The following is a 12101-nucleotide window of genomic DNA, read 5'->3' as shown; positions in this document are numbered from 1 at the left end:
TGTATCATGTAACATTCCGGTTGCCAGGCAACTGCATCCTCCCCTGCCAGTATGAGCCGTAATTGGCTGGTGGCACAGAGGGACAGACGATGCCAGATAGAGCCGGCTCCACTGCTGCCTCCTACATTACGCTCCTGCCTGGTTGCTAGGCGACAAACTCGAGCATCCGTGCCTCCCTGACTTATAATTGGCTGGTGCTGCAGTCGCAGGGAGCACAGGTCTAAACCTGTCCTGCTTAATGTGGCTAGCTTGTGAATGTGTGTGAAAGGGAACGCAATTTAGTGCTCAAATTCTGATCTAAATATAGCTTGTTGTTGTTTTTACGGCTCAGAATGAAAGTGTGGCCGTCATGGAAGGTTCTTCATGCTAAACAACAAGTCGACACAAAATTAATTCACAGTCCATTTTACTTCCATAGTGGTATCTGTTTCAAAGTAAAACTGATGTTTAAATGTAGTTTTTTTTTTTGTTTTTTTTATGAATAAATTAACTTTTAAAATAAATAAATAAATAAGCTTTAAAATAACCAAATAAATAAACTTTTAAAAATAAATAAATAAAGCTTTAAATTAAAAATAAATAAATAAATAGTATTTAAAAACAAATAATAAATACATATTTAAAATAAACAAATAACTAAATAGGCTTTTAAAATAAATAAATAGTATTTATAAATAAATAAATAAATAGGTAACCTAATAAATAAAGAACATTTAAAATAAACAAATAACTTAATATGTATGTATATGCTTTTAAAATAAATAAATAAATAAATCGTTTTAAATAAATAACCTAATAAATAAATAAATAAAATAACCATTTTAAAATAAACAAATAACTAAATATGCTTTTAATAACCTAATAATCTAATAACCTAATGAATAAATGAAAGGCTATTTAAAATAAACAACTAAATAGGCTTTTAAAATAAATTAATAAATAAGCTTTAAAAAAAATATATATATATACATATATATATATATATATAAACTTGAATAAATGAAGGAATGAATGATCATTTTCAATCAATCAATCGCATGGGTAAAACAAATGTGTTGTAAATGCTAGTACTTCCTACCTGAAACTACTTGGTTATTTGTTAACATTATATCATGTCAGTAAAAATTAATGTTGCTTGAATTTTTTTTTATTAAAAAAATTATCTTTTTTTATGTTTTTTTGTAGACTAACATGTATTAAGATAGTAAATAGGATCAATTTTGATTTCATATTTGAGTTCATGTTGATTTAATGACCGCTAGTTAAATTTTGGAGCTGTGTTTGCATGAAAATCTGACTTATTTTATCGTCAAGCAATTTATATGAAGCCACAGTCTTGTTTCAGAAGATTTGTAGATGTGGCAAACAGTGGAGACGGGGCCAGCTGGTTGACAGTAAATATGAGGTTCTTCCCCATTACCCATCATTACTACTCCAATTATCACCTCTCCCAGAGATCCAAATAAACTCTGCCTGCGCCCCATTTCATACGTTCCTTTCAGTGCGCTAATGAACGAGCGATGAGACCCCATACGAACCGCAGCTCTGCTACAAGGCAGCTCCCATCCACAACGAAAACATACAACATCAAAAATGTGAACGCAGTCTCTCACATCTGTTAAACGCAGTGAAGAACTCATTGGAAGCTCATCGAGTGCGAGTTCATTTGGTCCAACAGCTGTGCGCTCTAATGACGATCATGTATTTCATAAACTCCAATTGTGTCAACACTCTTCTGATAGGCTAATCAACTTAAAACAAATGAATTAGACGGCTGGCTGGACCGAGTCGCTGATTTCAAGGCCCCACGAGGAAGAAAGTGCATTTTTAATCAGGTGTGTGTGCATCTGTTTGTGTGTCTTTATCAGGGGAGAAGCCGTACAAGTGCTCATGGGAAGGCTGTGAATGGCGGTTCGCGAGAAGCGATGAGTTGACGAGGCACTACCGCAAACATACCGGCGCCAAGCCTTTCAAGTGCAATCACTGCGACAGGTGAGTCAAAACACCAGACGATCACTGTGTGACGCCTACAAATGCTAGCTGATATGTCACATTTTTTAAACTTCATATTACAACTTATTATACCTCATATAATAATATTACACTTCATAATATGAAGTGTGACATGACATCAAACAGTGACAATGCAATACTTCAAATTATTTATTTATTTTTTATTTTAAACCTTTTTCATTGTTGTATAATTATCATACATGCAATATGATTCAATTCAATTCAATTCAAGTTTATTTGTATAGCGCTTTTCTGGACTTTGCTATCCTAGGTACTACCAAAAGTCCAGAGTTTTGCGACCTTAGGGAGCGTGATGGATTGTAGCGTGGTAGAAGACTAGTTAGGTACGCAGGAGCTAACCCATTAAGGGCCTTATAGGTAAGTAATAATATTTTGTAACTGATATTGAATTTAATAGGTAGCCAGTGCAGAGACTGAAAAATTGTGGTAATATGATCATATTTTCTTGGCATGGTAAGGACTCTAGCCGCTGCATTTTGGACTACCTGTAGCTTGTTTATTGAAGATGCAGGACAACCACCTAGCAGTGCATTACAATAGTCCAGTCTAGAGGTCATGAATGCATGAACTAGCTTTTCTGCATCAGAAACAGGTAACATGTTTCGTAGCTTGACAATGTTTCTAAGATGGAAGAATGCTGTTTTTGTAACGTGGGAAATATGATTTTCAAAAGACAAGTTGCTGTCTAATATAACACCCAGATTTTTGACTGTAGAGGAAGTAACAGTACATCCGTCTAGATGCAAATTGTAATCCAAGAGATTCTGTGTACTCTTTTTTGGTCCAGTAAGTAATATCTCTATCTTATCCGAATTTAATAGGAGAAAATTATTTTACTTAAATTATTTAATTTTTTACATTTTTAACACACTCTGTTAGCGTAGATAATTTAGAAGTTTCATCTGGTCTTGTTGAGATATATAGTTGAGTATCATCAGCATAACAATGGAAACTAATCCCGTATTTTCTAATAATATTACCAAGGGGCAACATGTATATTGAAAATAGCAGAGGACCTAGGACAGATCCTTGTGGCACTCCATACTTTACTAGTGATAATTGAGATGACTCCCCGTTTAAATAAACAAAGTGGTAGCGATCGGACAGGTAGGATCTAAACCGTCTTAAAGCCTGCCCTTGAATACCTGTTGAGTTTTGTAATCTTTGTATGAATGAGACATGTACATGTAATATTAATTTCTAAAATGTACACAGCAAGACAATTTAATGGTGACCAGCACCTAAGGTAGACAGTTTATCTGTATATATTAATGCAAAAATACTATTTTGTAATTATAAATATTATAAAATATAAAAAATGAAATATAAAAAATGTATAAACAAGTAATAGTTATATAATTATAATATAATTAATTAATATATTATAATTATTTATAATTAATTAAAAAAAACTAATATTTTATGATACTTCAGTATTTTGTAATTTCAATAATAACAACAAATCAGCTTCATTTAGTTCTTACTAAGCCTCGTTTAGTTCTAGCACCTTGAAGGGATTTTGGGAATATTTGGTCAGCAATTTGTGTAACCTGATTTATATCTTAAACATTATTTTTAATGGCAAAATCTAACACAGGTGTCCTGGGTCTAAAAATGTGATGAATAGTCTGAAATCTTTTCATTTTCAAATCTCTATCCAAGATGGTCCACCTGTCACCTGTGCCAGTAGATGTAGCTTAATGATTAAAAACATCTGCTATTCAGACAATGGTTTCTCTGTATTCACCAGGTCTTGTAGACAAGCTTTCAGATTGAACGTGGTGAGTGACAAGTAGAGTCATCTGTTGCATTTCTTCTCCAATTACATTTACATTAGTGTTGTGGAAGCTAAAATGTCCTAAAATATTTCTTTCTGTCTTATGTTGAATTGAGAGGTCGAATTCATTCTAGTGAATCCGTTTGTTTTGACAGTCAAGTACAACAAGACAACACAGAACAAACTTGTCCAAAGAAAGGGACACTTATTTATTTGATTCCCAGCATTGCATTGTACTATATAGTAGAGGTCTTCACGGGTCCAAAAATTCATAAATTTGCTGCACGGAACCGACCCGGACCCGTATTTTATTTGAAAGTGGGACCCGAACCCGGCTAGGAACACACAGACCCGACTGCACCCGATCGGCACATATTGCACAGCAAACTGCTATTAACAAGTCAACAAGTTGCGAAATAAAAAAAAACATTTTGGCATAGGCTACCTACTGTTAGTAGCCTTCTCCCTGACTGCGATGCATACAATCCTCCTTGCCAATAAATTTCCATCGATGTTAGGCTGTTCTTCTCTCTTGCCGACTGAAAGAGCCTTCTTAATCCACTCATTATTCCAGCTTCAAAAGTCTACTTGGTGTCACGGTCGGTGACGGATGACTAATGCAACTTTGCAGTTTTTTTTTGTTTGTTTTTTTGCATCTCGAGTCAACTTTGACTGTTACGTTTACCCTTTTGAACTACAATAACGATACTTTTTGTTGGTTGTAATAAAGACTCAGAGCAATTATTTTTTAGCAAAAAACGCACAGAACAAGAAGTGCGTTACACTTTACTGTGTGCGTGTTCAATAACACGTACGTCTCTTCAGTTTTGTTTCATCTTTTTTTTCACATCACTCATGTTTACAGATTAAGGGGCGGTAATATTATAATGAGATCCTTTTGCCACGTCACCAAGGGAGCGAAATCTGACGCACTCGTTTTCTCAGATGCTTGCAGAAAAAGGCTTACCAAAACAAAGTTACGTTTCCTTGGTTGGTAGATACACCAGGGACCTGATTATAGCACTTAAAACCTGGAAAAGTCAGATTTTCATGATATGTCACCTTTAAGTCAATAAACAAGTTGCGGGAAAAAAAAAAAAAAACTTTTTGCCTTAACTACTGTTAGTAGCCTTCTCCCTGACTGCGATGCATACAATCCTCCTTGCCAATAAATTTCCATCGATGTTAGGCTGTTCTTCTCTCTTGCCGACTGAAAGAGCCTTCTTAATCCACTCATTATTCCAGCTTCAAAAGTCTACTTGGTGTCACGGTCGGTGACGGATGACTAATGCAACTTTGCAGTTTTTTTTTGTTTGTTTTTTTGCATCTCGAGTCAACTTTGACTGTTACGTTTACCCTTTTGAACTACAATAACGATACTTTTTGTTGGTTGTAATAAAGACTCAGAGCAATTATTTTTTAGCAAAAAACGCACAGAACAAGAAGTGCGTTACACTTTACTGTGTGCGTGTTCAATAACACGTACGTCTCTTCAGTTTTGTTTCATCTTTTTTTTCACATCACTCATGTAGGAATCCATGATCACCGTCCGCTTGCAGTAGCCTACTAACATTAACTCCGCCCGCGCTCTGCCTCTGGCGGCTGAGGTCACGCAAATTTTTTCTTATTGCCCGATCACACTTTTCTCATCCTAATTTTACAAGTTGCAAGTTACAAAACATATGCAAAGTGCTGACTGTCACTGATCACTGGCGGGTGCGGTGTTCTCCGATCGACTCGTGGAAATTACACACAATGTTAAACAGACCCGGGACCCGAAGTAATAGATTGGGACCCGACCCGTACCCGGCTGACCATTTAAAATATTTCTCAGGAATCACCATTTCTCGAGCCTTTGATAATCCATCATCATTCACGTGAACAAGCAACGATTTGCCTCAGATTTTGGGGTGTTGTCCGCAATCTTTGGAAATTGGGCCAAAATCACATATTATTTACCTGAAGACATCTAAACCAGTTGTGTTTTCAGATATTGTTAACTTAGTTCCAGCAATAACAGTTCTGTCTTAGACATTACTAAACTGAAATATTCAGAACGCTCCACACAAAAGCTGTAATCAATGCAAATGCATGCTGGTACGCTCTAAATGTCCCAACATACTTTACATGGAAGTACTTTTATTTCATAAAACATAAACATCATAAAATATAAGAAAGTATGCATTTCCATTTGGGTACAAAGCTAAGCACGCAGATCTGTGCTTTCTTTCAGAACATTTTCAAATTGGGCGCAGTGCCTGCGAGACAGTTGCCTCCTGGTATTGACCAAGAGCTTCCTCCTCTGAAGTGAATCTTAACTCGTCTTCGCTTTGATGTATAAATAGGTCCTTCATGCTTGTTAGACTTGCGTATCTCACTTTGAGCTCAGCTCCGCCCTCTCTTGTCATCCTGGCTGCTTGTACACCTTGGGGAATCCATTCTGCCGTTGTCGAGGGAGCCCCGGATTACCATTACAATGATGGAGTTGACAGGAACAGTGGAGAGCAGCATGCGGAGGGGCTCCCCGTCTCGTCTGAACAGTAAATACAGTAGACCGAGATGCTAGACCTGTAGCCGTGGCCCTCAGGCCCCTTCTTAATCCGGCCCGACCGTGTCCGGACCCCCTGTCAGGACAGCAGTGTGGGGGTGTGGAAGAGGGTGGAGGTACACCAGCTGGTTTGGTGCCTTCTGGCAGTGGCTTGATCTGCCATCTGTCCGATCCTGCCAAAAACACACCCCTTGATTTCCCAATTCATGTTCCTCCCCTTGCCTTTCCAGGACAGGTGAGACTTAGCATGAAAGCATATGTCTTAGGGACGGGTCAAGATGCTCCAACAATCAATAGGTTTATCTAGACTCTCATTTTTTTTATCTTTAAGAGAATGTTAAAAATATAACAACAATAATAATAATTATTATTAGTATTAGTATTAGTATTATTGTTGCATAATAATAATAATAATAATAATAATATTACATATAATAAAAAATAATAAGTATTATTATTATTATTATTAAAATAATAATAATTGTATTTCCTTCAGACAATGTATATATTTAGTTGTTATTTATACACCATTATTCATACTTACACAGTGTTATAAAATAAATTTCACATTATTCACAAGAATATAAAGTTAAACAATGATTTTTTTGTTGTTGTTAATTTTAATCAATTTATTATTTGGACAACCATTTTTTATATATATGTACTGTATATATATATATTTTTTTTTTTTTTTTTGACACTAAAATAAAAATAAAAAATATTGTAAAAAGTTATGGTAACACCTTAGATTAGGGAACACATATTCTCTATTAACTAAGAATTTTCCCACAATAAGCTCCTAATTTTGATGCTTATTGGTAGTAAGTAACCTTTCTTGCTACCAATAAGCAGAAAAGTATGAGTTTAGTTGTTGTAGTAGTTATGTTTGGGTATTTGGTAGTGTTAAGAGATCTAGAATATGGTCATGCAGAATAAGGCATTCATATGTGCTTTATAAACAGCCAATAAGCTAGTAATATGCATGCTAATAAGCAACTAGTAAATAGTGTTCCCTAACCAAAATGTTACCAAAGTTATTTAAGAGACGTAATTTAAAAAGCTGAAAGCTCTTATAATCAATCCTTTAAAACAAAAAAAAAGTTCTCCTTACTGTTCCAGCTCATCCATTTTATGTGTCGTCAGATAATATTGAGATACAATCAGCGCCAATACAATCAAACCCGTTGAACGTTTCCAACCAAATGGAATATTGATAGAAGATCCAGATTTCAGATCACACAGGTTTCCTAATCAGTTCTTTTTTTCTTCCCCCTCAGGTGTTTCTCTCGATCTGATCACTTGGCACTGCACATGAAGAGGCACATCTGAGGAGGAGGAGGTGGCAAAATGGCGAGGTGGAGGAAGAGATGGAAGGTAGAGGATGAGAAGGAGAGGGATTATGGGAAGAAGCCGGATACCACTCAGGCCATTCGCTCATCCCACCAGAGAGTGGCCTCCTGTAGGGGAACCGATCAGCACGGGCTGAACTCAGACCAGGTCTTTAGGTTTGGTCGGCCACGTCTGACCATGAGGATGGAAATTCGGAGGTCTACAGATCTGAGAAGGTGGTATGACATCTTATGTCACTTAAAGACAACGTGCTTCAGTAGGTATTTGCCTAATGCTCAAAACATCAATGACTTGATTTAGATACTATTATTCCGTTCCAACTTCTCTGAGAACCATTTAAAGCTTTCATCAATTTTACATAGAGTACGTCTTACGCAGATTGTCAAACAGACCAACTACCAATGCACCTGGTTTGATTTACTGCACCGTGCAAGATGTGTCCCAAAATCATCTCCTTGAGAACCTTTGGAGAACATCGTAGCGATAGGATGCCAATCCAAAGAGATGGATTTTTCTTTGTTTCCCATTTTGAGAGAGGATTATCTTTCTGCTTTGATCCCACCAATCCACAGCCAAGATGTAAAGTGGAACGTCCATCCGGAGAAATCTGGATTTCAAAGGTAAAGTGGAATCACCCATCGCTCAAATGTGAATCTGACTGGGGGCAGTGGAGGAAACACTCTTACAGTACCTTCTTCGTAGACAGACAAATCTCTCTCTTTCACGTCCCTCCTTGCCAACCAACCGCTGCGCAGCGACACTTTGAGACTTTTTATAAAGGAAAAAAAATAAAATTAAAATAAAGAAGAGATCTTTTTGAATGATGACTATGTTATATAATTCAGAAGACTTCTTTTTTGCTTTTCTCCCGTGGATGTGTACAAAATAGAAAAAGAAAAAGAAATAAAAATGGACCAAAAAAAAAAAACTGCCATATGCACAAGCGAAGAGTAGTGGATTCTACACTGGCACAGACCGCATCTGAGGTGGACTTCATTTCTATAGAAACGCAAACTTTTAGTGGCGAAAAGAAGTAAAGCAATGTTGTTGTTTGCACACGTTTTGAGCATTCCTCAACATTATTTATGACCCATGAAACGTTATCCCATAAACTTGGGTTCCTTCGGGATTTCTAGGACTAGCATGAAATGAGAAAAGCACCATGGTTTATCTGCGGACTTCACTACAGAATAATGACTTCCATCATTCAAGGCAGAGATTTGCAATCACAACGTTTAGAAATTTGTAAATGCATCACAGTATGTCCCGAAAAACTGTCCGGACAGACATTTCCCATCAGTTATTTTAGTTTGCACGGATGGAAGCATCATAAGAAAGGTGTGCATTGTGTTTCTCTGGTCCTGCAGGAGACATCTACATGTTTAGACTTTGTGATGGGGTTTTTTCTTGCACATTACATATCTGCCTTGTGTTCCTGGTAAAAACAGCTGTACAGTGTGTAAATTGTATAGTAAAAGTGAGGTTTAAATTACAACGTACAATCAAGTGTAGGATGGAAAGTGTTCCTGAATGTAAGGTTGTTTGATTGTGGATGGCCCTGCACTTATGCAATCATTCAGACCACGGAAAGGCCTGATCTGCTAAAGATAGATCCCACTGTGGCTCATGCATGAAGATCTACACAAATGCATGTTGATGAAGGAATAATTCACATCAAATGAGAAATCGGTCATCGTTTACTCACCCTAATGTCATTCTAAACCAGTATGACTTTCTTTCCTTGATGGAATGCAGAAAATGTTTAGAAGAAAGTTATTTTTCCTACAATGAAAACAGGAATGGAGGCTGTCAAACTCCAAAAAATGGCATGGAAGCACCATAATACATAGTGACTGTATTTCAAGACTTGTGTGAAACAGACCAAAATTTAACTCATTCTCACTTCCATATTTTCGAAATGGCAACAAACAATTATAAGACATGGAAAAAACATTGGCTTTAGGACTTCAAATGTATCTTCATGCATAAAGTTTGCATGAACAAAGCTATACTACGTTCATTTTCAGATTTCATTTGAAATATAAGTTGTATGGACTGCTTTTATGTTATATATAATAATAATAATAATGTTATATATCACTTATATATATATCATAAAAATTCTGTTAAAGTCATACAGCTTTGGACCAACATGAGGGTCAGTAGTGTGTGAACTATCCCTTTTCCAACAACCTGATATAGTGGTTTTGTTCGCATTGTGGTGTAAACCACATTTGTATGATTGAAATCAGAGGCCCAGATCTGAAGATGTATAAAATGAGCACAAAAAAACATAGATTTATTTTTAACCGTTGCATATTGTATATAAACATCAAGATGCTGATTCAAAGACTTCTAAACCCCTGAGATCAATGCATAAACAGAATCTAAATTTAATTTTGGACAGCATAAACATTTTCATTTTTTTTGCATATCATGACAATTATTAACCATATCTACAGATCAAAAAACCCCATCTGGATCATATCACCCCAAAAATAGGTGATGGACAAGGATATTCATGTCTTGTTCAAGCCGTCTGTCAGTTCCTTGCCCTTCTCACTCACTTGTCTAACACGGACCAACGGGAGGCCCGTCTGACAGAATGGCAGTATGAGTAATGAGAAAGGAATTGGGCTCTCCCGGCAGCGGCCAGCGCTGGTCGCCCCCTCAATGGGGCGGAACGGAGTAGGACCACACTGGGGGTCGCACGCCACACTTATGCTGACCGGGAGATCTTATCGCAGCCGCCCGACACAGTCAATTTCACCGTGTAGCCGGGTGTCAGCTTACCTCCCTCCCTGGCTACATTAGCTCCATGAAAAATAACAAAGACACAAGGTCACCGGAATCCAGAGCAGAGTCGCGTACATCCAATGTCCTCAAGAGACCATCATACGGGCCACTTTTCCAGCTAAAATCTAGTGCATGAAATGTGCTTTTCATAGAGGATTTAAGACTGCAACCTGAAATGCTACAATTTATCTTTTCAGTTTGTAGTTCAGAAAAGATGATCTTGGGCTATGCAGACTAGGAAGCAAAGCATCATTTTGTCCCACATTTTTGGGCAACACAATCCAATGTAACATCTCAAAAACTATTAGAAGATCAATTCTGTTGATCATGTATGCAAGATAATAATTTCAGTTTGACAAGAAGTTAGATTTGAAATAGATGCAAATAATGGCATCAGGTATTTATTTTAGGGTCAGTGGCGAGAAGGATGAACTGCATATGAGAAATAATATCATAGAACCTGTCAAAAACATGTTGCATATTTCACCCCAAAAAAAATGAAAGAAATAATATTGAGATTAAGTAAGACTTTTTTTTGCATTGTGACATTATTACCCAATTCTCATTTAAAGCTGCAGTCTGTAACTTTTTTTTTATAAAAAATTATCCAAAATCAATTTTTTGGCAAGTACATAACCAGCCAGTGTTCAAAACTCTCCTCACCTTAGCCCAATTCACATTGGTAAGCTTATAACAATGAGTGATACTGGTAGGTTTTCGCGGGAAATACAAGCATGCTGCCGTTCGTCTTAGCATCATTACTTCACATCTGTAAACATAAAGAATGAGTTAGTAGGCTATTTCGCATGTGAGGATGATGCATGTGGCGCATCAATAATAGCCTTTTCTCACAGCAGCATTTTGATGGCGGATTGTAATCCAGAAAGGTCCAAATGACAATCATCAGTGACAACTGGAGATTCACCTGTAATGCTAATATACAATAAATACAAGTAGTCACGTGATGCTGATGTTAACATTAACATTTTGAGAACAAAGTATAACAATAATAATAATTTGCATGGTTTTATGTGGTATGAGCTAAGCGATTGTTAGATTATCACCATTGGGAGCGTGATGTATTGTAATGCTTTTTTCCTCAGTTGGTCAGAACAAAAGTGGCAGACATGTTACTTACTTGTTCAGTTGACACATTTTCTGGTGCAAATTCTTATTTGGGTCACACTTCCAAGACGTAAAACTCGGTGATTCTGAAGTACAGTGAATATCCACACCAGTGCGGTGACTGACAGCCACACATACTCCTCAAAACATTAGATTAATCCGCGCTGAGGAGCCGTGCCGATGCACAACCCACATAAAGATGATAATTCTGCAAATTACTGCAATTGCAGGTTTCAAACAGAGATGGCGACAAAGAGGCAAAACCTATGGACTGCAGCTTTAAATAAAAAATTTAAATGTAAATTTAAATATTGAATATATTTAATAAATAATATAAAATCTAATAACTATATATGTATATTTTAAAATATATATATATATAGAGAGAGAGAGAGAGAGAGAGAGAGTTGGGGATTAAATGTGCATAAACAGTCATGACAATATTGTCACAATGCAAAATAATCTTTAAAT

At 36.6% G+C, this 12101-nt stretch overlaps 1 protein-coding gene across 1 annotated transcript in view; it reads left to right on the top strand.

Moving 5' to 3' along the window:
- Positions 1-9731, top strand: part of LOC107725403 (Krueppel-like factor 7) — a 42304-nt gene extending 32573 nt beyond the window's left edge. The window contains exons 3-4 of the mRNA XM_016534647.1: positions 1869-1992; positions 7637-9731. Coding sequence (XP_016390133.1) covers positions 1869-1992; positions 7637-7688 — 176 coding nt within the window. The 3' untranslated portion in view covers positions 7689-9731. The remainder of the gene's footprint in view (positions 1-1868; positions 1993-7636) is intronic.
- Positions 9732-12101: the final 2370 nt, after the last annotated feature.

This window comes from Sinocyclocheilus rhinocerous, unplaced genomic scaffold (assembly GCF_001515625.1).
Source record: "Sinocyclocheilus rhinocerous isolate Xijiao unplaced genomic scaffold, SAMN03320098_v1.1 scaffold1386, whole genome shotgun sequence".
Taxonomy (NCBI): Eukaryota; Metazoa; Chordata; class Actinopteri; order Cypriniformes; family Cyprinidae; genus Sinocyclocheilus; species Sinocyclocheilus rhinocerous.
Note: the sequence above shows the minus strand (reverse complement) of the source record. Positions and strands in the feature narration are given on the sequence as shown.